This window comes from Acanthisitta chloris, unplaced genomic scaffold, assembly GCF_000695815.1.
Source record: "Acanthisitta chloris isolate BGI_N310 unplaced genomic scaffold, ASM69581v1 scaffold27581, whole genome shotgun sequence".
NCBI classification, from domain to species: Eukaryota; Metazoa; Chordata; class Aves; order Passeriformes; family Acanthisittidae; genus Acanthisitta; species Acanthisitta chloris.
Window position 1 is genome coordinate 29,465 of NW_008657039.1, and position 25,487 is coordinate 54,951.

At 38.2% G+C, this 25,487-nt stretch overlaps 1 protein-coding gene across 1 annotated transcript in view; it reads left to right on the forward strand.

The window, feature by feature from the left end:
• The window catches only part of RPS6KA5 (ribosomal protein S6 kinase, 90kDa, polypeptide 5), a 68,985-nt gene that overhangs the window by 28,748 nt on the left and 14,750 nt on the right, over positions 1 to 25,487 (forward strand). Inside the window, exons 6-9 of the mRNA XM_009084574.1 lie at positions 14,006 to 14,089; positions 17,716 to 17,819; positions 23,438 to 23,588; positions 24,767 to 24,928. Of these exons, the coding sequence (XP_009082822.1) occupies positions 14,006 to 14,089; positions 17,716 to 17,819; positions 23,438 to 23,588; positions 24,767 to 24,928 (501 nt within the window). The remainder of the gene's footprint in view (positions 1 to 14,005; positions 14,090 to 17,715; positions 17,820 to 23,437; positions 23,589 to 24,766; positions 24,929 to 25,487) is intronic.

Below are 25,487 nucleotides of genomic sequence, written 5' to 3' on the forward strand. Positions count from 1 at the left end.
GTGGCTAGGGAGAGTGGGACCTGCTTAGAGCTGTGAGAGGAGCTGTGCTGGGCACAAGAGACAAAGAAGATTACACAGAATGGTATTCCTGCACTGCTGGGAGAGACAAGGAGCAGTCTCCCCAGCCTTTGAGCCAAAGTTGAATGAAGCTGAACACTGTTAACAATGCCACAGTAAATCAAAACCTTTAAGTCTCAAACCAGTTTGTTTTAAGAAGTATATCTCATCTGTGCTCCCTTTGGGAGGTCATTTACAACCAGTGCAAGGAAAGGTGAGGACTTGGATAAGCATCAGAGATGCCTGTCTGCTTTTTCCACACTCTGAACTGGATTCTTCTTTCTCCCATCATTAAAGAAAGCTTGGTCATTTAATGTTGGCTCCTCTGGTTCTAATCCATTCTGTTTTCAGTATGTACCTCAGAAATCTCTTCATTTAACTGTATTTTTCTCTCTTAGTCTCCTTCGCATTTTATATTTGTCTTGACTGTCAAACAAGCTCAACATTTCTAGTGTTGTAAGAAAAAAAGTAATTGCAGTGGTATTATTTGCTTTCAAAATCTAAGAAATTGCCTGCACTTGACTACAGTTTTCATGTGTGCTGTTGTAATTTAGCTACTGAACCTAAACATTATTAAAATTGACCCATTTACACATAAAAAATTGGCATTTCACATTGTATTCTCAATAGACAATTCAGCTACTGCTGAAACACTTAGAGTTCATTATAAAAGATACTTAACTTACACATCTGAACTGATGTACTTTCAGCAGCTAGAATTGGCCTGTACAACTGCACAGCTTTGACTGTTTTTGTGCTCAATGGGCAGCACTTTAAAGTGAAATTACACAGCTTTATAAGTCAGATAAGGGTAGCACTTGCCATTTAATCAAAGCAGTATGCTTCCCTTTCCCCCCTTTACTCACCTGTCTTTCCTGTTCCACCTGCTTCTTGCAAAAACTTTGCCATTAAAAATGTATACTTGGTGGAATTTATGCTGGTAACCCTCTTTGGATTTGGTTTCCTGAAACAAGATATGTTTAGCTTATTAAAAATGTATAAAAATTATCATAGTACAGGCATGTATTGTGTTTAGAACTGTTCTCAGAGAGAAATCTTTACCATGTTTTTAGGAATTTTGGATGGATTTGTAGTTAGGGGTGCTTGTTAGAAAACATCATGGTTCAGTGTTTTCATTATCCCTGATTTAATCTGATGATTTGTTAAATATTTCCAGGTACCTGAGCAAGTACAGAATCTTAACAGAAGTTGTTTTGTAATAAAAAGAGTGTACTAATTCTTGACTACAATAATTATAGCAGATTGACTATTCAATAACGAAGAGGTGGGAAGCTGCTTTTCCTGAGCACTGTTTGAGTGAAAGGAAGCAAATGCATGTGACTTGTAGGAAAACAGAAACCTATTGATTTCTGCCACGCAGCTACTGAAGCATGAGTGTGAAGAGAGCATTGTCAAATATCCCCTCTGTTTTACAGTTATTGTGTGAAAGTGCTTATAACATGCAAGAACTAAAAATCCAAGCTGAAAGCAGTGTGGTTTAAAGAGCTTTAAAGCATTTTATTCTACTCTCTGGCTAAAACCTGAAATTTGTCTTGTACAAGTGAAACGATGCTGTGGTTTTGCTTTTGTTTTATCTTTTAAATGAAGCCAAATGCTTTTATTTACATGCCAAAAGAAGAAATAACCTGACTAGAGTAAAGTAGTTTGATAATTTTCATGTAGGGCAGGTCAGTATCACAAGGTATTTAAGGATGAAATAATTCCTGTTGTTCAAACTTTATTTAATATCACATGAAGACCCACAGTTTTACTGGCCTAACCACAGGATGGGATTAGGTAAGAAATGAAGAGATTGAAAAGAATAGTACCTTTATTACTTTTTTATGGCATTTATATTCTTAGCCCTGTGATGAATCTAAGGCTAGTCTTTCTGATTTTTGACTCTGGGCTGAATTGCAAAGAAAGTTGGGGTAAAAAAATACGCGTTTTATCCTTATGCTTTCATGCATCTCAGTAGCCTTTTTGTCTAACTGGGCATGTAAAATATATTTGCACATGACATTAATAGAAGTTATTGGGGACATGGAGAATTGGTAGGACACGAACCTTCTACAGCACTGTTTTGTTCATTGCAAAAGTGCAGTCACTTCAGTGTTGCTGTTTTCTTCAAGAGTCCTGCAATACCTTTACCTTTTAAAAAAGCCAAAACTCCTAAGTTATCATTTGGGATTTTTCTTTTCCATCTTGTTTCTTGTGTATTATCTTTATCTTCTGGATTTGTGGCTTAGGCATATTTTAATCTCTTTATCTCATTAATAGCTCTGCTTGTGTGCTGGAATTGTTTTGGTTTGCTCAATGTCACTTTAACCTAGTCATCAGGTCTGGTCTTAATTTTCATGTTTATTGCTAAAATGCCACTTCATTTTTAAAAATCTTGCTTTCCCACTCACGTTTGCTTTAGTTTTGCAACTACACTAAAAATCATATATTAGTATATATGGAAATCTTTGTCTTAGAAGAAATAATCTGAGCATATTCATTTAATTACAATAAAAATAATCTATTTTACCATGCATAATAGCTAATATTTTTCTTGTTAATTAAATCCAGTAAAGTACACTTTCTTCCAGAGTACAGTGAACTATATCAGCTGAATCAAAGTATATCAGTTCTTCTGCACTGGTACAAATCTTTTGCATTAGCCTAAGTTTGTTTTGAAGTTTTTGTGTTTGCTTAATGAAGTTTAAAAAATATTATGTAGTAAATACTGAATGTTGTCAGTCTTCAGTGTGTCTGCAAGCTTACAAATGCCTCAGCAATAAATAAAAGTGTATCTTCTGTATGAGGGATGATTGAATTGGAATCTAAGTCAGTGTGGATAGACTGAAGTACACAGTGGATATCTGTGTACTTCAGTCTGATGTGTAGGATGAATAGTTCACATACATTATTGTTTTTCCACTTGAAACTCTCTCTTGATCAGAGTTGCAAATTTTAGTTATAACTCTCAGATGCTTTTCACTGTTGAACTGTTGTTTGCTTTCATTTATTAGATGATGGAATGAACATTTTGTTCTGGAAAGAAAATTGGTATATAATTTTAAGCAATTTTAAAGGACATTTCATTAAAGGAAAAATGATAAAAATGAGGTTAGTCCACTATGGGTTTTGGTAGATGAAGTAGGAGGAGATTTGTACACATTCTTAGTGCAGTTTAAAGGTAGTCCAGGACAGAGGGAAGTGACTACAACTTGACTCACTTAGTGCATTAGGAACTGTCATCTCACTTGAGTGGCCTGTGAGCTGTGCATTTAACTTTTTGAGACCCTTTACAATTGTCCAATTAAAGGGATAATGTCTGATCATTGCAATTAGTGCATGCTCTGAACACTGAGCATTCTCTTGCAAAGATGAGCAAAAAAATCCACACTGCAGAGGACTGAGTCTGTCTGTTTGTGTTTTAGTTAAATAATTGTTCAGTGCAGGAACTGCAATGATAGGACAAGGTGTAATGGGGTTTAAACTGAAGGAGGGAAAGTTTATGTTAGACACTAGAAAGAAGCTTTTTACTCTAAGGGTGGTGAGACACTGGCACAGGTTGCCCAGGGGCGTGGTGGCTGCCGTGACCGTGGCGGTGTTCAAGGCCAGGCTGGATGAGACCTTGAGCAACCTGATCTAGTGAGGAGGTGTCTCTGCCCGTGTCAGGGGGTTGGGACTAGATGATCTGTAAGGTCCATTCCGGTCCCTAAAATTTCACGATTCTATGATGTAGACGTAACAAACACATTTATAAGGAGCAGATTTGCATTTCTGCAAAGAGGAAAAAGGAAGAAAGGGTAAACCGAATAGTGAAATTAGCCCACAGAAGTTAACATGGGTTATAGATCTGTCTGGACAATTACTCATTATTTGCCTTATTTTGGAAAAGGAAATGAAACAATGGCAAAACCTTTTTGCTTTAGCTAGTGTACTTGTGTTGGTGTTTTAAGTGTCCTGAAATTGAGTATTAAGAACATACCAAACACTCCAAAGGCACATCACCGAGCTGGACTAGTGTAATTGCAAAACCAGGTCACCAGTGATCAGATGACTGTTCAAGCCTTTGCCCAAGAGGTTTCCCTTTTCAGTGCTTATCAGGAAGAAGACGGTCCTTTCCCAGAATAAAGCACTAATGTAGAAGACCAGAGCATAAAATTAATTCTGTCCAGATTTTGATGCCAAAATCTTAAGGTGGCATTAAGAATTTTTGCAAGACAGATCATGATTTCTTACACTGCTTTAAGGATATTGTTTTCTTACCGTAATACACCTCTTCCAAAAAAATGCCATTTTGGGCAGAAACACCAATGTGTGTTAAATAGACTAGTATCTTCTATTGGATCTTAGAGGAATATGTTGCTAGTCAACTCAGGAAAATTGTGTTTCTGTTTTCCAAGGGAAAACAAGCAACCTTTTGAGGGCAAATGCTGCCATTGTTGTTAATCCTTTTTTCTCACAGATTTTTTTTTTTCCTCTTAAATTACTGTGAATACCTAACTTCAACAAAACTTGGACAACCAGGTGTGTAAAACCTATGACCAAGGATTCGTGGCCAAATGTAAATGAATTTAGAACCCGATGGATTGCAGTTGAGCAAAAATGTCCACTCCTACTCCTCTACCTTTTACATCTGGTTCTCTCTGAAACTATAAATGTTTATTTGACATATTTTAAAAAAGTGTCTATTCTTTTTGAAGGCTTGCAGTGGCAGGTAGTAGACTTCTTCCCAGAATCAGTACTCTTCTATACCTTATAATTTTGCCTCTCTTTGAAGAAAGATGACTTTTTCAGGTTTTGCTTTGTATACTGTTCTTCTCTTTTGGTACTGTTACCTCTCTCTTCTCAAAAGAAAACAAGCCTTCCAAAAAACTGGAATTTTGAGAAGAACCTAATACAAAATGTTCATCCAAGTTGACAGTGGTACATACTTGCATTCCTCCCACACAATAATGTACTGTTTCTGAATTTTTTTGCTTGCAGATCTGAGACTTTTGCTTTCTTTCCTCTTAGTTATTTGCTTTAGAAAATTCATTATCAGGAACGAGTTTAAAGAATTCCTTTCAGAATTGCAGTTGCATTGCACTGTGAAAGCAAACACAGCTGTTGTACAAGTCTGTGGAAAGGGTATCTTGAGCCTCCACTTGACATTAGGTGAGGGTGTGGCCTTCCATTGAGTTATGTTTTGGGGTCATGGAGGTGCAGGTCACATGTCTTGCCTAGCACACAGTGCCAGGTTTAGCTGCTCTTGCTCTCACTTTTAACTGCCTGTTCTCAAGGCATCTGCTGGCAGGCCCACCTCTCAAGCATGTCAAGGTCCCTCTGGATGGCATCCCTTCCCTCCAGCTGTGACTGCCCCACACAGCTTGGTGTTGTCAGTGAACTTGCTGAGGGAGCACTTAATCCCACTGACTATATCACCAGCAAAGATGTTGAACAGTGTTGGCCCCAGCACCAACCCCTGAGGGACACCACTCATCACTGGCCTCCAAGTGGACAATGAGCCATTTGCCACAAATCCTTGCTTGTGACCGTCCAGCCCGTTCTTTATCCACCAAGTGGTCCACCCATCAAATCCATGTCTCTCCAACTTAGGGACAAGGGTGTCATGCAGGACAGTCTCAAATGCTTTGCCTGAGTCCAGGTAGACGATATCGGTTGATCTGCCCCGGTGCACCAATGTTGTGGCCACATCATAGCTGCAGTTTGTTAGTGTTGGTCTTAAGCAGAGATGCCTAAACCCCTGGGATTGGGGGAAGAGGTTGCAGAGACTTGATAAACTCAGAGCCCTGCCATAGTTATTCTAGGAAAGTTTTCACTGTTTATGCTTGTAGCAAAGTTCTAAGTTACAACTTCTAGGACTCTAATTACATAACACTCACAGCTGTACAAAATAGCAACAATAATGATACTGCCTCTTGTATTCTAGAAATTGTGTTATATTTTTTGCATTTCTGATGGATTCTATTTGCAACACTACTGATAGAGCCCAGAGTGGGTCTAATCGCTGCAACCTGGGAGTTACCTTTCACAAAGGAAGAAAGACAACTTTGGACTTGAAGCATTTGTTTAAACAATTAAGATAGCTTTACTCCAGCATGCTTCCCTGGATTAGTCAGATGAAGACTAACAGTTAAGAGTTCTTTGGCACAGTACAAAGCCTGGCATCTGTTCATACCTAGAAATTATCTACTACTTTAGGCATTGAGGAGACTTGAGAAATGGATTTTATGTTGCTGTTAAAAGGGGAAGAAAATTATTTAAATTGACAACCTGTGAAACTCTTTAGGTGGGTCCATACACCTAGTTAAGTCTTACTCTTACTATGCACTAGCATAATAAATCCTTTCTAGCCTTTGCTGTCTGAATTTTCTTATTTCTTAACTAATTATTTTCTTCTTCAACGGCCGCATAAAAACAGTAGAATGAGTGATGCTCCTGACAATTTCCAAATATGCATTGAATAAAATAAAATTATTAGAAGGGACAGTGTATTGTTCAAAATGTTCTCCATCATTCACTAAGAAATTTGTAAAGCCATAGAAGAGAAGGGTCAATTGCCGTGCCAGTGTGGCTGAAGCTATTTGTATTATATGAAGACTGATAAATTTGCACACAAATAAGCTTGTGGAACCTCACAAAAACACATTTGCATTATTCTTCAAGAGGATTCACTGCTTATTTAGTGTGTGTCCAGTACTGTTGCCTCTTGCTGCCATATCTGGTTCTGAATTGGAGTCTGTTTCTGCCTTACCCTCTTTGAGAGAGACCATGTGTGGAAGTGTAACCCACAGGTTTCATTTGAGATGGCTTCTCCTCACTGGGAGGTAGCAGTTAGAAATATTTATGCAGTGTTGGGACTTCTGCACATTCAATTTTAATTAGGGCCAGGAACTGTTAAATACTCTTAATACATTTTAGATACTGAGCATCTTTTGGGACAGCATTGCTCTCCTCAACAATTGTTTGCCAAAGCCTTCTTGAGCGTGTATCAGGGATGTGAGTTGCTATCATCGAACCTTCACAAGAGACTGATAGAGTGTATGTGTTTTGAGCAGGACTGACTTTTCTTCTGCTAGGCTCATGTAGCTGATGCAATAAAAAGCTCAATCTTCAGCGCACAAACTTAAGACCCTGTGAGAAGACGCATATGAGAAGTCATAGAAATAATTTTGTGAGTTTCCTGTTCAGAACTTGTATGAATCACTAGTTAAGAAATAGAATTATTTTTTTAGGTACAGTTAGTATAGTAATAATCATACCACAAAATAGTCATTTGAGAAACTTCACAGACAGTTCCGTGTTTATCCAATATATGAAGTATAGTCTGTTAATTAGGTGACTGCTAAAAAGAAGCCCAAATATACAGAGTTTAGCTAAATTATCTTGCTGGGTCATGGCATTTTGAAACCTTCATAATGATGAGGTCAGATTAAGTGAATGAGGCAATTTAACTTGCCAACTGACAAGTATGGGCAGGCATTGAAATATCATAAGAATGTTGCTTAAAACCATGGAAGAACCCAGTCAAAACATGCATAGTAATTCTGGTTTTTCTCCATAACAAAAATGCGACAAGATCCAATAATTCATTCTTGTCTGGATTGGAGAGTTTTTCAGTGAACTTATGGAGAGACAGTCTTGGGAGCAGCCCTGAAAGCCTTCAGTGAGGTTCTGTGCCACTGCATCCTCTTGCCCTGTGCCTCTCAGTGCTACTCATTTATTTATTTAAGGAGTCAAGTTTCATGGTTTGAAGGAACGTGATAGTAGTACAGTTTCAGAGTGTGTCATGTTTGATGTTCAAGGTAGTAGTCCAGCTCAGTTAAGAACAAATATTTGTACAGTAAGTAGCTGAACAGAAGCAATCTGTTCTGTTTCAAAGGTGGCCCTTCATGTAGGTGGAGAAGTGGGTCCTGATTTTGAATGCTGAATAGAATGGGTTCAGTGAATACTTGGCTAATGCTCTGGCTTTGTTTGCACAAAGACTTGTGAATAAAATAAGCTGTAGGACCCAAGTGTCTGTTGAAGCAGTGGCATGTGTTGTTTGGATGCAGTTCATCAAGTTGAAGTAGTACTTCAAAGGCCATTTAAATGTTAAATAATGCACCTTTGAATGGCAGAATAACTGTCTTAAGACACTTGAGTGCTTTCCACATCTGCATTCACACTTTGGTATGAAAATCACAAACGCTCAAGCTCTGAAGCGTTTTCCCAAAGCAATATTTGCATGGCAAATAGATGCTTCCCTTAGGCTAGTGCACACGTGTAGAACAATGTACTTGGAATGTGTCTCAGTATTCCAAGCCAGCTACTGTAGATAGAGCATCTGGTTATTCTTTGCAGGTGTGGGGGTTCTTGTTTTGCTTTACCTGTGTTAGTATTCTGGTAGGTAGCTTTATCTCAACTCATGCTTTCCAGCATTCATACCTCTGTAGTCTTCTTTCATGGTTTTGTTTGGGTGCTTTGCTTTGATGTGTGTTTGGTTTGTTCCCGAGGCCTCTGAAGCACAATCTTTTGGGTGCTTAAGACTTTATTTGATTTTTTTCTTTGTTTTTATTTTTACTTCCATTTTTCCAATGGTCAAATGGCATGCTCCTGTTTGCTCAGTCTGCCCTTTGTACAAACAGCCAACGTGGCAATGGATGGGTGCATTCTACCGATTTTGTCTTTATCTTGATGTAACTTCTAGTTACCTGCAGAAGTCTAAGTAGAAATTGTATTTTCTTTAGTGCCCTGTAGCAACATACTGATGACACCATTGACTTGGGAGCTACTCAACGCGTCTGTCCTTAGAATCACAGAGCCACAGAATTGTTAAGGTTGGAAGAGCTGTCTAAGACCATCAAGTCGAACTGTCAGCCTGGTATCACCACCATGTTCACCACTAAACCATGTCCTCAAGTGCCATAGCCACACAGTTTTTGAACACTTAAAGGATGGTGACTCCATCAATTCCCTAAGCAGTCTGTTCCAATGCTTGACAATCCTTTCCATTAAGAAATTTTTCTTGATGTCTAATCTAAACCTCCTCTTGCCTGCTTGAGTCTTGAACGTTTCAGTGTGGGTCGTGTTTTTAGTTTTTTTGCTCTGGGACTGCTTTGGAGCTCTGAAAACTGTTCTCTGTACATTAATTCAAGCTGATTTGGATTCCTTGTCTGCCATGCTATGAGTAAGCATGACAATCACAAGGTGCATTTTCCAGTTATGCAGATCTCAGTTTCCAGAGGGAAATTAATGTGATTTTTTTAGGCCCTGAGCTGATGATGTTCTCTGCTTATTGAAGGAGTTATAATACTGTGTAACAGTCTCTTTGGATCAAGTCATTTGCTCTAGGAATGATTTCCTTTAATTTTTCTCCCCCCAAATACTGGTTTGGGCCTGGCACTCAGGCAGTTGTCTACCTGTGTCCTCCTAGCGGAAGATCTCTTCAGCTGAGTATTTGTTTCTCTGCTGCAGATCTTTGGGTACATGTGATTAAGTAAAGCAGGCTTTCCTCTCCTGGGTGTTGGGAAACACCTGCACAGAATCTGTTGTTGCTGTTCCTTTGCCCAAGATCCCGTGCTCTTTTGGATGTGTTAGGACATTGAATCAGACATTTGCAGTGCCTCTGGGCTGTGTGAGTTTTGTGGCACTGGAAACTAACATCGTCCTTCCAGCACAGTATCTTCTTAAATCAGACATACTGGAGTAGCCCTTTTTCCAAAGAGCTGGCTGCAGAAAGGCCGTTTGGCCAGTAGACATGAGCCTTTTAGGAGCATGTTGAGCATGTGTGATTCCTTGGCTGTCTTGAGCTCTTGTTTAATTCCTGTGGTTCACTTTGAAATTGTAGTTCTTGTCCCATATACCGTGTTACGACCTTTTGAACAGTTTATTCAGTTACAAGATGTAATAACTGTCTGAGCAACCATTACATATGTTGCTGAACTGAATTTGCATTGCTGTAGACCAAGATGTGTGCTCTAAAGGACACATCCATGTATGACAACAGTGACTGTTTCTCTGTCAGTCAGGCCCTTCCTGTAGATGTGGTGAGTTTGATTACTCTCTGCAGTGAAATGCAGTTTCATCCTTTTGGTTTTCTGTTGGTCTTAATGTTCTTTTTTTCTTACTTGATGAGGGAGCTCATTAGACAATGCTGAAGGCGTAAGACCTCTCTGTCATTGAGGAGAAAACTTTATACATATGCTTTCTACAACTTTAGGTAGTTTCAAATGCCTGCCTGGCATTCCTTGGTTATAAAGCAGAGCCAAATGATGATGCCAAGATCAAGAACATGGTGGTGCAAGACCTCTGTCCTTCTGTCTGAACTTTTAAGCTAGGTATTTTGATCTTCACAACTGGTGTAATTGTGGTCAAGCTGCCAAAGTCAGTGTACATAGCCTTAGCAAAGAAGACTGCTCTGAGGTAGGTTTTTGTTGGTGAAGTGTCTGTCTTCCAGGATGAATGCTAATCTGCATTACACACCTCTCTCTTGGACAGTCACAGAATTCTAATTCTCTGTACTAAAGCTGCTCAATGCTCTTTGTGTTTTTGATGAAGGAAAAGAAAAAATGGATGCCAAAATAGATAATCTGGAGAAAAGACTTCAGAGATCATACAGGCATGGCACTGAAACTACTCTAGCAAATTAAAGCAGTTACATTTCACTAGGATGCTCAGATCAGTCAGAATGATTGCAAGGAACTTGAAAAGAGGGCAGTGCACCATGGGTTTTTTTGTATTGCCTTAGCTGATGTGGGGAAATTTAGAAAGTCTGCCCTGTGTGTAGTACTACAGTATTAGAAACAGTCTGGTAATATACATTGAGGCATCTACCATGTCACTGTGTAGCTCATCTTGAAGAAAAGGTAATAATGGAATATAACTTGTTTTTGTATTTTAACAGAGAGATGGTTTAACCAGGTGAACTTTCAGGCTGTCCATGTGAACCTGTCTATGTTCACTGATCAAGAACTCTTAAAAAAATTCTTTTTGTATCAGAGGCTTCATGAAAACCTGATCCTCTCTTGAGCAGCTAGCTGGTTTGAAGTAGCCACTTTATTTACCTTTACTGAAAGATATGCTGCTGCATTAACATTCAGGAATGATGATGAACTTGGAAAAGAAAAAGAAATTATAACCATCTATTGTGTACTAGAAGACTATCTCCTGATTATCTGTAAACATCAAAGCACTAATTTACTGATTTGGATCAACCATAATGACACCCTCTCAAAAATAAGGTCAATATTGTCATACTCAGTTATTAGTGATGGGTTAGCCACATTCCTGTTTCTGTCCATTAGTGTCTGATTGCTTGCTGTTCTGCAACTCAGAGGAGAGAACCACAATGTTTAAGGCAGGCATACTGAGCGAGGGAAGAAAATGAGCATCCTGTAATAGGCAAAAAAATTCAAGCCAGAAAGCTCAAATATTTGCAAGACATCGTGTTCAGTAAGAATTCACCTGTAGGGTAATCCAGGTTTAGCTATTGTTTAATAACATGCTTGTCTTACATCTTGTATCGTGAAAGTATTAATAATGTGGATTCTGGAATTTGGATTCATGTTATAAAGTTGAAGTAAATGTAAATTTGGAGGGGGTTAAAAGTAGGATTTGGTTGTGGTTTTTGAAATTGGGGCAGGGAGGGTCCTGCATGTTTGACTTGTGAGTGAAGTGTGATTTCACAAATGAATCTTAAAATAGAACTTACAGTGATGTTTGTGAGAGAATCACATGGTTAAGTTGGAAGGGGTCTCCAGAGGTCCAATCCCCTGCACAAACACAGTCACCTAAAGCTGGTTTCCCACAACCAAGGCCAGAAGCCTTTTGAAGATCTCCAAGGAAGGAGACTCCACAACGTTCATGGGCAGCCTGTGCCAGTGCTCTGTTACCCTCACAGTAAATGTGTTTTCTGATGTTCAGAGGGAACCTCTTCTGGTCCTGTCACTGTGCACCACTAAAAAGAGCCTGGCTCCCTCTTCTTTACACCCTCCATTCAGGCATTCGTGTACATTGATGGGATCTCCCTGAGCCTTCCCTATTGCAGGTGGAACAGTTTGGGCTTTCTCAACCTTTTCTCGTATGTTCCAGTCCCTTAATTATATTTGTGGCTCTTTGCTGGAGTCTCTCCAGTGTGTCCATGTCTCTCATGTACTGAGGAGACCAGAACAGGACAAAAAATGAAATGTTATTGGAGGTAACATTCTTTGAAAGTGGTTTTAAACCCACATGCAGTTCATAATAGCAAAACCTATTAGTGACTCCCTGTAAGAGACGTATTTAACAATGGCAATTTCCATAGGTGTTCCTAGTGAAACTTAACACTCTAAAAACCGTGTTCTCTAAGTAACATTGATTGATGAGGTCTGTAACTTAATAAAACACAGTGTAAACAGAGGTTTCTAACAAAGAAGTATCCAGATTTTGACTTCAGCTCTTTTGGAGTTAGGACATTACAGCATCTTATGAAGGCAAATCTGTGTCAAGCTGTAGTTGGGTCAGAATGCTTTGCTTTCAGACAGCCGTTTAGATAATCTCAGTTTGGCTGCATTATCTTTACTCTTTGAGAGGTAGCAAGTAAAGAAGAGTTTCCTTTTGCATTTTTTACTCCCCTTTCTTTTTGTTTTTTCCCTTTTTCCCCCCTCCCTCCCTCCCTTGCAGCTGAAGGAAACAAGAACAGAGATTGAGTAGCCTTAGATTGGCTGATGGAAGGATAGGAATTTCTGACATTTGTCTTTGTTCATGCTTTTTATTGCACTATTTTTCTTTTAGATAACAGGTACTGAAAAAGATAAACAATAGTTGTGTCAAAAGAGAGTGGAGTCCTGCAAAGTTCATTATTCTATGGTTTTGTCTCAGAAGTGAATATTTCAAGTAAATATTTGAACAAAATGAGGCCTATAACTATTTCGAACTGGGAAGTTTAGCCCCCAAAACCAGTCACAGTATATGTATTTTAAGAAATACAGTTCAATAATATGCTGTTTGACTGTTTAATTTTTATGCCTCAGGGTAGCACTGGGCACTGTTTCTGCTTTTAGAAACTTCCTCTTGATAGTGTAGTCTCTTATATCCTGTTTTAAACTCCAAATCTGAATCTACAAATGTAAAACCTGACTTTTGAAATATTTGCTTTTTTGAACACTCTTCTTTAAAGGACCTATCAGGATCTCTCCCCAAAATGCTAGAAGCTTGAAGGATAAGGGAGGAACAATGTTGCATGGCCCAAACACATGTGCTTTCGTCATTAGCAAGGTACAGCATGACCTCATGTTGACCTCAAAGGTAAATCACTACCAGGGAACAATTATACATGCCTGTGAAAGCAGCTTAGTTTTGAGCATAATCAAGGGAATAATTCACTGTAGAATAAAATTAAAGTTACAACTCTGTCTGCCTTTCTCTCTCTTGTCTCTCTCCAAGTGTCTTCTTGAGAGAATGTTGTGTTTTTATATATGTGTGTTGCGAAACAAAGTTATTTTCCTAGAGGTCATTCCCTGAATATGGGGAACCCAAAGGATCTTGTATCCAATTTTTAGTCGAATTGCACATCTTGCAATGAAATTCTCTTGTTAATGAAAAGGTTTCATTTGTTATCTAGAGTATGGATATTGCAGCCTTCAGAATGTGTATCTCTATTACCTTGGGGAGTCTTGTTTAGTTCTGAAATGTGTAGATCATTTAGATGTATGGGAAAGTTTTTAAAATATCAATACATTAATTTTTGTGTGCTTACCTTAGACTGCAACACAAACCTATGACATGTTATTTTTTTCATAGAAGGCTAAATATTCTGTAGCATTATTGCCATACATCTCTGCTTATAATGGAATATTATTTAGCGAGCAGTTCTGAGCTATTTGGAGAAGAATTGCTGCCAGCATCTTGGAACTGTTAGCCATATCTGTCCCATAGGATTTGTATAATATAATCATTTGACATAAATTTTATTTTCTTTTTTTTTTTCTAGAATGAGAGAGCATATTCCTTCTGTGGAACAATAGAATACATGGCTCCAGATATTGTAAGAGGAGGAGACACAGGACATGATAAGGTATGTTCTAATTTTATTCCTGAAATAAACTGATTCTTTCGGCTACACTTGTTCAGCATCAGGGGTTTCTGGAAAATAAATGTGGCAGTCTCTTACTTCAGCATGTGTTATTTCAGGTTGTCCTAAAATAGATTATTGCCTGTATCTTCAGTTGTGTCTTGATGTATTTCCTTTTACTCTTTAGTAAAAGGAATATTTATAAAGGTATTGAGGCTTATTTGTGTTCTATTCAAAATTTGTTTTAAATGTGCACTGGAACAATAAACTTACCTGGCACTTGCTTTCTTTTACATAAAAAAATGTATTTCAGAGTGGAAAAAGGACTGTTTGGTGGCTAATTCTGATATGTGTTTTACATTGGACAGCAGAGAAATCCCATTATCTTTAGTGAAGTATGGAACGAGTTATTAAGATTATAAATGTTCTCATATTGAGAAATTAATTATTTGGCTTGAGGCTCAAGTTTTATTATGTATCAAAGTATCAGTAATTGATCGGAAAGATCAAGACAACAATAATTCACAGAGGATGTTTGAAACAAAAAAAAAAACCTACTCCACAAAATAATGATACAATATTCCTAGGCAAATTATTCAGATTGCTCACTGCACTGGGAAGTGAGCATATAAGAAGATTTAATCGCTGTTTTTTTTGCTGTAGATTGAGTTGACTTGGCTTTCTGTTGAGGGTCACAGAATGTAGTTGATGACTGTTCCTCTTCCAGCAGTCTGTTTAAGAACTGGAAAATCTTATGTCACTCTCCATCTTTTTTTTTCCGGACTAGCTGGATTCAGTCTGACTTTTGCCTGAGAAGGTTATTTCTTCTCCTTATCTATGCATTCTGCTTCTGACTTTGGGTCTGACTTGGCCTCCAGCGAGGGAGCACTGTAGTGGGCACAGTGTTTTCAGCAAGGAGTTGGCAGTTTGAAGTAACTCCTGGATTCTTCTATTCAACATAAAATAGAATGTACCTTGTCTTTTCACTTAGTCATTGTCTCACACCTACTTTGAATTCCACTACAACCTCTGCATCTTTTTCTACTGTGCTGCTTGCCCAGTTGTTATTAAAAATGGAATTTTAAAAACTTATAAACTGAAGCTCTTTCCTGACTCTCTTAGTTTAGTCTTTTCAGTTTCAGAGCATCTCTCCAATGCCTCACTCACCTTGTATTATGGTTCTGGCTCCTCAAATGCTTACAAACTCAATCTTTTTGCTGATTTAAAGGGGAATCTCTGCTCTGTTATCATTGGTTCTCTTGGATATTTTCATTGGATGTATAGATGCTTCATGCTTTGATACCAAAAGTTAGCTGATAAATAAGGGTAATTTGCAGTTCTGAATGTGATGTTAGTTGTTTACAGCACACACTTACCACCTCAGCACTGGCAGTGTCATGTGACAGTGTTAGAGGGTTTTTAGTGTATTTTATACTCTCTATCTAGCAGCTCAAAGACCTTACAAAAAGAAAAAATGAGATTGCTTTAGTGTGCTGTGTTCTTATTAATCAGTGTTTATGATTTGTAATCTCTCCTAGAGAATGGCACTGTTTATCTAAAAGCCTTGCTCTAGTATCTCACTATTTTGAAAGTTTGATTTCTGATTCTGCAGATACTTTTTGTAAAACACACGTCAAGAAAATATTGATTTTTGGGATTTTCTCTGATAATTATGTATTTGCAAAGATAATTATTAATAGTACAGAAACCTTTTCAGCTAGATCTTTTAGATACTCTTGGCTGAATATATGAAACATCAGATTGCATGTATTTTGAAGTAAAAGACCTAAAGTATGAGGCCAAATTGTCATAATTTCACTAATTGTCTTCTCGTATTGTGTTAATATAGCCAATATAAGTAAAGCAGAACTTCAGTTTCATTGATCTGCAAATTTCATAGCTGTAAAACTGAGGAGTTCTAACACCTGTAGTTAAATTAATTTTATTGAAAGGACTAAACTGCTTCCTTTATTATTCATAGTAGCATCTTTTCTTTTGAAGGAGAGGAAATATTTTGTAAGTTATGGGGTATCAGAGATATGATTAATATGATTAGTGTTTGGGAAGCCAAATATCACATGTGTTTCCAAGGTCCATCTCTCTAAGGCCCCTGATGTGCAGTGGCAGGAGTGGCTGCAGTGCTGGATCACCATAGCTAAGCAATATCTGTACCATGTGGAGAAGCCCATGCAAAATGAAAAAAAAAGAAAGTAATACAAAATACAGAAAATTGCCAAAGTGAGGGTGACAAGGCTTGTGCTAGATCCTTACTTACTAAAGTCCTTTAACAAAGAAAAAACCTCTTTTGCCTGTGATCCGTTGCAGCAGTGCAGTGCTGGAGATGTTGCTCTTCTGAAAACCTTGCTTGAGCAAAGCAGCAAAAAGGTCAAACAAATTGGCTGAAATCATGCTCAAGGTTGTCATAGATAATTGCCAAAGTGAGGGTGACAAGGCTTGTGCTAGATCCTTACTTACTAAAGTCCTTTAACAAAGAAAAAACCTCTTTTGCCTGTGATCCGTTGCAGCAGTGCAGTGCTGGAGATGTTGCTCTTCTGAAAACCTTGCTTGAGCAAAGCAGCAAAAAGGTCAAACAAATTGGCTGAAATCATGCTCAAGGTTGTCATAGATCCAATACCAGGAAAGCCCTGTGGTTTTAATCAAATTCCTTGAAAATCTGTCAGATTTGGAAAAAACTGTCAGAGGCTGATACTACCTGTCTAAGGAACTTGAAGTTTTTTCAACAGACAAACAGTGAGCAAAATATTTAAGCAAAGGGGTTTTCAAATAACATTAACAAAATGATAATATTAAAAAAAAAAAATACCTGAAGGATGGGATGCCATCCAGAGGGACCTGGACAAGCTCAAGAAATGATACTATAGGAATCTTTAAACTAAATGAGGAGAGATTTAGATTAGATGAGAGGAAGAAATCCTTTACTGTGAGTGTGGTGAGGCACTGGCACAAGTTGCCCAGAGAAGCTGTGGATGCCCCATCCCCTGGAAGTGTTCCAGGCCAGGTTGGATGGGGCTTGGAGCATCCTGCTCTGGGGGAAGGTGTCCCAGCCCATGGCAGAGGGGCTGGAACTAGATGATCTTTAAAGTCCCATTTAACCCAAGCTGTTCTATGAATATAAGATAAAATTCCACAGCATTTTCAAGTGCCTGGATTAACTTGTCCTATGATATTAAATTGTGCTTTTAAATACTTCCTTAGGTTCAGTCTTAAGCTCATAAAAGCTCACATACCACTACTACTTAGCAAGGCTTAGGTTCCTCTGTTATTTCAAGTACATTATAGAATTCTTATTTCACAATGGTAAAAAACCTAAGAATTAATTCTAGGGTGTAAAAAATAAAAGGCAATTTAGTACTCAATTGAAAGAATTCAGCTTGAGAAATTAGCTGATGAAGCAAAGTGGGGAGATTTCAGAATCAAATTAATTTATCATGGGAAATACTTCCAATAAGTACTGCAGTTGTTTTTGTTTTATTGTATCGAGATTTGCCTTTGTATTGACTGGTAGGTTGTTCCTATGCTAGTTGCTTTCCAAGTGTATTGGCTTGTTCTTTCTTTTGTTAACAATTTTACTTCATATCTAAACATAGATAATTACTGTTGTTCTATAGGCTGTTGATTGGTGGAGTGTTGGTGTTCTTATGTATGAATTATTAACTGGAGCATCACCGTTTACAGTTGATGGAGAGAAGAATTCCCAAGCAGAGATTTCTAGGTAAGATTCAAAGCAGTAAAGTATACATCACAGATGATCCTTGTGCCATAGTGCGTGTTTTGTGAGAGTTTTAATCCAAAATTTGGGAAGAAAGTGCTGGCAGGGCAGTATTTCATGTGCTCCGGTTCTGTTTAATGGAATGGCATATGGAAGCAGATAGGTTTTATTATTAGGCTATTGAAATAATAGAACTGACCTTTACAGAAGACCTGTTTTGTTTAAAGTGTAACCACAGGTCTGTGTACTTAACCCTGTTGCATGTTTACTCTTGAGAAGGAAGTCAAATGAAACATCAGATTATATGTAAATAGAATTATCACATTCAAAATCTTAATGCATGAAATGTAACTTTAGCTAGAGAGATTTTTGCCAGCTCTTGCTAGATCACTGCAGCAGACTACAGGTTTAAAGTGTCAGAATGTACCCAACCCCCTCTTGCTTGTTACAGGTAATGTTTATTTTATTAGTGTATCATGAAACAAAAAGCGTGATATTTTCTAGCCATATTTGCATATCTGAGAAGAAATGAACGAGAGAATTACAGAAATGAAACAGCCCACACCGTTTTTATATTTTATATGTAAACTTTTCCTGACTCTCAGCTTTGTTACGTTCCATAATTTCTACACTATAAAGGTTTGTTTTCAGCATCCATATAAAAGCATTGGAGCATTTTAAAAAGTCAAAGCAATAATCTTCCCCAAAACATGTTACTGAAATCCCTAAACAAGCATTTCCTAGTACTGGATTTCTTTTGGAGCAGGGAGTTGAGGCCTTGGATTGCTCAAATTAGTAACTGCTGTCAAGATCAGCTTGTAACTCCAGTCCCCAAACGAAGAATAGTCTTGCTGCTATTGGAATGTATTACCATGGTTCTGACCCTCACCTGAAGTCACTAGATATTTAAGGTTCAAATGAATGACAGAACATCCCTCAGTTATTTAGTTTATTTTACTTTTGTTATAAATTCAGGCAGTTTCTTGGAAGTTCGATACCTGTTTATTGGTTTCCTGTTCTCTACCAGAGCTGGAAACTTAGAGGGTCACTAGAAAAAAAATACAAGGGAGAGAGGAGTCCATTAACTAAACAAAATTCAGGACTTCACCCTTGTGGTCATTATATTGCAATTAAAACATAAATTATCTTTTTCTGGCCTATTTAAGGTTAGAAATTTTGTCGATTGCTTACTTATGCCGTATCTGATTTTGGTAATTTTGACTCCTAAGATTTACTAAGTGGAGCTCTGAAGGAGTTAATTTATTTTTTTTTTAGAGAGAAATCCTTGACCAGTATTTTATAGATACAGTTTTCCAAAATCTGGGAAGCTTTTTTGTTATGTGTTCTATGGGATTTGACTTTGTTTTCATAGGCCTTTATGTGCTCTTTAAGATATTAATATTTCTGATAATTTATGATTAAATCCAGTGCTGAGAAACTACAAGTTACTAACATCCATCCTCTGATGGCTAATAACCTACTTTCTGGTCTAAATTTAGTTGTGCCAAGTTTACTGTGGTGTTGCTCAGTCTGTTTTTGTTCTGGTGGGTGTTTATGCTACACATTTGTAGACAGCAGTCCTGTAGTATTCAGCTTTTATTTGATAAATTTAGAAGTTAAATCCCTACAGTTTCCATAGTTAAAGATGTTCCCCTGTTTTCCTTGTTCATGTAAAACCCTTTTCTTAACTCAGCTTGTGTTGGTCTTTCTTATATATATGCAATGTATTCCTGTTAATGTTTCACAATCTTATGTGAAGGAATAATTTGTCATCTGAACAAAAAATTGTTCCTTTCTTTATTCTTGGGTTCCTCTTGTTGATGCCAGTCTCTTCTGACAGGTGACAAGTGACAGGATGAGAGTTCATGGCCTCAAGTTGCGCCAAGGGAGGTTTAGATTGGATATTGGGGAAAATTTCTTCACTGAAAGGGTGGTCAGGCAGTGGAACAGGCTGCCCAGGGAAGTGGTGGAGTGACCATCCCTGGAGGTATTGAAAATACATGCAGATGTAGCACTTAGGGACATGGTTTAGTGGTGGGTTAATGGTTGGACTTCATGGTCTTTTCCAACCTAACCAGTTCTATGATTCTGTAACCATAACTTGCTTTTCATATAGCTAAATACCACTTCATTGTTAATTCTGCCTATAAAAAGAAATCATTTCAAACAACAATCTTGGCAAAAGGCAGGATGATGTTACTGATGCTGTTGCCACAGAACATTTCCATTAGGTAAACCAGAAAACTCTTCTTGGCAAAATATGTGTGCTAGTTGTTTTGATAGATACAATCTTTATCAGGGATTCCTTCTCCAAAGAATTTAAGGAGTGGTTTCTACACCAAGAGCAGAATGTCAAGTAATACAAAATGATCCTTTCTAAACCTGTCTCAGCTTCAGCTGGGACTTTCTGCCCCAATACCACATCCATGGTATGACTGATTGCAGTTCTCAGGCTGACTGAAGACAGGCAATGTGTCTGTAGAAATTTGCAGCTAGAAGGATGAGACTGACTAGTGTTCCTGTGGAAGTACTTTTTTGCCCAAGAGTTTTCTGGTAACTTTGCAGTGTAGGATTCTATAAAAAACTTTCTGCTGTTTATGTTTGTTTCACTCTGTTTCATATGTGAAAGTTTGTGTTTCCATCAGAAGCCCAAAAAATGGGCAAGAATCTTACGGCTAACACTTAACCAGCTTCGCTGCTGCAGAGGCTGATCTTCAAAGGCTGCACAGAGAAATTATGCTCATTTATTCTCTTTGTTTCCCCATGTTACCAATCATCCCAATTCAGCACCCTTTTTTCAGTGAAATTTATGAATTTTACCTCACTTGGCCTTCTGTAATCTCTGACAATTTTTAGATTGAAAAATGCTGTAGAATTTTTATTCTGATGTTTAAGGACATCCCAGCATCTCAGTCCCATTGCTTCAGAAATCAATTTTGAAAAAAATAATAACTGATGGGGGTTTTCCTCCTTTCTTGGGGCCCAAAGTGAACGTCTCTCTTTCCAGGATCTTTGTTACATACCTTTCTGATTCTTTGATCAGAAAGGCTGATACATAGATTTCCTCAGACTTCTCTAACTGAAGTGATTTTTAAGCTACAAAGATGATGTAGATTTTGTTGGCCCTTGATTTTTGCTATTCAGGTGTCCTGTCTTAAAACAGGAAAGTTCTCTTGCTTCCTTACCTGCTTCCCCTTTCTGAAACTGGATGATTTCTGATGAAATCGAATCTTTACTTCTCCAGCAAATATTTACTTCTCCACCATAGGATCATAGAATCGTAGAATCGTCGTGTTTGGAGGAGACCTCTAAGATCATCAAGTCCAACCATTAACCTGCCACTCTGCTGTAACCCCTAAATCATATCCTTGCACCACTCCTATAGTATAAGAATCCTCGTTTTGTGATGTCTAAATTTGATATTAACATCCCTAAGTAAGAAATCATTTGACGATATGGTGCTTTCTTCTCCTTTTCTGTAAAGTGAAGTGTGCCCAGAAGTTGAAGATAAGGCTTATGGTTGCTGTTAGTTCTGCTAGCAGAGTGGCTGTGATTTAGACCCTTATTGACAGATCATCCATACATCATTTAAAGAAATGATCCATCTTAAAACTCAGACTGTATTTTTGCTAACTTATTTTAGTGTTAACTTGTTTGTCCTTTTGTTTGCTTGAAATTGGATGCTACGTCAGTAGAAGCTGTGTGCATTTTGATCTTGGTTTTGTCCTTCCACACTGGCAGGACGGGATTATTTAGGAAACAGTCTGTTTGCATCTATTTTTGGAATAATCCAAGAAGCTATACATTTCAAGATAAAAATTTTACCATGGGGTAACTGTCTTTAAGGATATGTCATGCAGTAACTTTGAACAAAATTTAGAAATGTCTTGCAGGGATCAATTTAAGCTCCGTCACAAACATACAACAGTTGAGATTTTAGTGTTGCCACAACCTAATATAATTTCAGCCTCACAGTCTCTCATGGCTTCAAAATCTTTCAGTCTGTGTTTAGTGGAGACACTTAAATCCTTCTATGTATTGTGCTTCCTGAAGTCAGCACAGTGAGAGTATTCCTGTAGAGCTGTATGGACATCAAGCTGAGCATGAGCCAGCAATGTGCCCTTGTGGCTAAGGTCGCAAATGGTATCCTGGGATGCATTAGACAAAGTATCATCAGACTGAGAGACGTGATGCTTCCTCTTTACTCACCACTGGTGAAGCCACACCTGGGTACTGATTCCAGTTCTGGTCTCTCCAGTACACGAGAGTGATGGACATGTTGGAGAGAGTCCAGCAAAGGGCCACTGGAGGTTTAAGGTACTGAAGCATATGAGGAAAGGCTGAGAAGTCTGGGACTGTTCCATGTGGAGAAGGGAAGTCTCAGGGAGGTCTCATCCGTGTACATAACTGCCTGGAGGGAGGCTGCAAAGAAGAGGGAGCCAGTCTCATTTGAGTGGTGCCTAGTGACAGGACCGGAGGTAATGATCACAAATTGAAACACGGGAGGTTCCCTCTGAGCATCAAGGAAATACCTTTTTACTGTGAGTGTGACTGAGCACTAACACAGGCTGCCCAAGGTGGGTGGTGAAGTCTCTCTCCTAGGAGATATTCAAAAGGCTTTGGGACATAGCTAGGAACAACTGGCTGTAGGTGCCTGTGTTTGAGAAGGGGGTTGGAACAGATGACCTCCCAAGGTCCCTTCCAGCCTCAACTCCTCTGTGATTCTGTGCGATAAAGGGTTTTGTGTGTCTCTGTTTTAAACCTGTTGACCTGTCTTTGGATGTGCTATCTGTGTGTGGGTTCTTTAGAGTCCTTTGCTTCATTATTTACATTTGAAGTAACTGAAGGAAAGCTTGCCTTCCTCTTTATATAAAACAGTGGGAGCTACACATGTAAAAGATTGAATTCAAAGTATTGAAATGTGATTCCACTTAGGCTTCCACTAGCATTACTTGATGGCTTCTAGCTCTTGCATTGAAAAAGACAGTGAGGTCCCTGTCCACTTCCTCTTTACTGTTTTGAGGGGCACACCATGCCCAGCCCTCTTGAGTCATCTTTTCACTAAGCTTATGTGTCTTAGCCTTTGTATAAAACTTCCTATAAAGCACATTCTTAGTCTTACTGTTCTTCTCTAAAATGTTTCCAGTTACAGTGTCCCCCTTTGAGACTAAGGATGAGCAGTACATGCAAGATGGGGGGTGGAGGCAAACATCAAATGGCCCAAGTGTGGGTTTTTCTCCTTTATTTTGTAATAATTTTTGACATGGAAATTGTTTTGGCTTTGACTGCTGTTAGGCATCAGGTTGATTTCTGTGTGCAGCTCTCTGCTGTAGCTGTGAGATTTCTTTTAAATAGTAAGCTCAGTATGCAAAATGAGGATTGTTTTTCTTTTGTGGATTGAGTTACATAATTTATCTCCTACAGATGTTGTGTTTCGTGTCTGAAATTCTTCAAACCTTTATTTGAAAAAAGGTTGGTTCACATATGTCAGCCTTCTGCATTTGGGTACAATACAAGTTTAAGTGAAATGTTGCATGCTGCCATTAGTATGGTAACTCTTTAATTTAACACTCAACACATTATGTAATTACCAAATAATTGTGATTTTGTTTGTTTTACAGGAGAATATTAAAAAGTGAGCCACCTTACCCACAAGAAATGAGTGCACTGTCTAAGGATATCATCCAGCGGCTTTTGATGAAGGACCCCAAGAAGAGGCTTGGCTGTGGTCCCACTGATGCTGATGAAATCAAACAGCATCCCTTTTTCCAGGTAAAGCAAACAACAAAGCTCACCAGATACCACTCACTCTACATTAGTGCCTTTGAAATCCAAGTCTAAGGAAATTCTGTTGTTCTGTTAACAGAATAACTTAGAGACATGTTAATTGCATGAGTAATTGCATTGAAGTCAGTAAGAATATCCATGTGCTTATGTATATGGATTTTGTGCATATTAGAAGAAGGGCATGATAGATGTTTAATATATTCTGTGTCTGACAGTTACTTGAAGCAGCCAAAAGACACACTACTTAAACCAGAAGGTTTAATGGAAAACCCAGAAATTCTGCGTTGTGTTGTCTGTTGGCTTTTGTTTTTAAAGGAAGTTTGCCACTAGCGTTATGAGTAAAATTTTCATATTGATAGAAGTCACCAAACATATCTCCTGTATTTTCCAAGGCCTAATTAAATCTGTAGCCTCGTTCAGTAAACTTTAATTCTGTTCAGATTTCAGTTTCAAACAATGGGGAATGTTGGCTTTGCATACAGCAGCTGTCCTGTTCCATCCATTGCTGTTAAAATTCTTTCTGTGCTTTCTTTGAAAACACTAAATATGTATTTATGGTGTTATATAAACAGAGTTGAACTTCCTTTATTCACTGTTTGCTTTGAAAGATACATTTTTTCCTCATATGACACTTTCTAATCTTGACTTAATTTCAGTTCCACTCCTTTACAGTCACAGGGCAATTTTCTCATAACTGCTATGCTTATACTTCCTCCTTCTAGCCATGCATTTAAGTGAGAATTCAGAGGTTACTGCTTACTGAGCCTCTTCTCAGGGCTCTGGAGGCTGAAATTAGTAATTAAGCATAGAAATCAGCAATGAAAAGCTGGAGATACTGCACTGTGGCTTGAAAAAATATAAATGCTCTTTATTCTGAAATAGAGGAAGAAATTGAAGGGTCGTCAGGCTAATTGTTTGGCTCCTCTCCACTGTTAAATTACATTATGTTGATTTTTTTTAAAAATTGGATTCTGTCTACATACAAATAATGTGATACTTCTTGCCTTCACCTAAGCAAATTAATAGGGCATAATTTGAGTGCTTTTCATCTGCCTGTGGAGAATAGCAAATGGAGTTAGGACTGTGATTCTGGACAAGTGTGTCTTTCCAATACCTGTTAAATTTTCATTTGATTTAACCTTACTTTCTTGTTTTTGGTTTAGAATATGAATTGGGATGATTTAGCTGCCAAAAAAATACCAGCTCCATTTAAACCGGTGATCAGAGATGAGTTGGATGTCAGTAATTTTGCAGAAGAGTTTACAGAAATGGATCCAACATACTCTCCTGCAGCAACCCCTCAGACTTCAGAAAGAATATTTCAGGTATTTTAAGAGCTTGCATGAATGTAAAAAAAATAATTATTGAACAATTCCACATGTGTAGTGAGCCTTTTATCTCCCACCTACCTTCTAAATTCTTGTAGTTAACTATGTACTTTCCAGTCCCAGTTCCCAGGGCTATTTGTTCAACAATTGCAAAATGAGAAAGGTGGAAACAGTCCTACTACAAACATAAAGTCCTGTGTCTGTCCATTCTTAGCTGAATGTTCTACCTGCTGGACTAAAGTCAGTGTGTTTTTTATTAATTCTTCATACCTTATGAATATTGTCATCTTGACTCGACCAGTCTGGGCTACCAGGTTCAACAACAGCAATTTACTTCACCCGTTTTCACACCATGCCCTAGTTGGAGTATTCCTTTGGGAAGTGGGAGCTACATACAGAGTTGGAAGTAGGTCTTCCACATTCTGTAGGAGTGCTCTGAGTACTGGACTACTGTGTACAGACTAGTAACTAGGCTTTCCTTACCGTCTCCTCTGTGCTGTTAAAGAATGATCCCTTCTTAGTCTGCACAGTCTGGAAGTCAAATGCGCAGAAACAG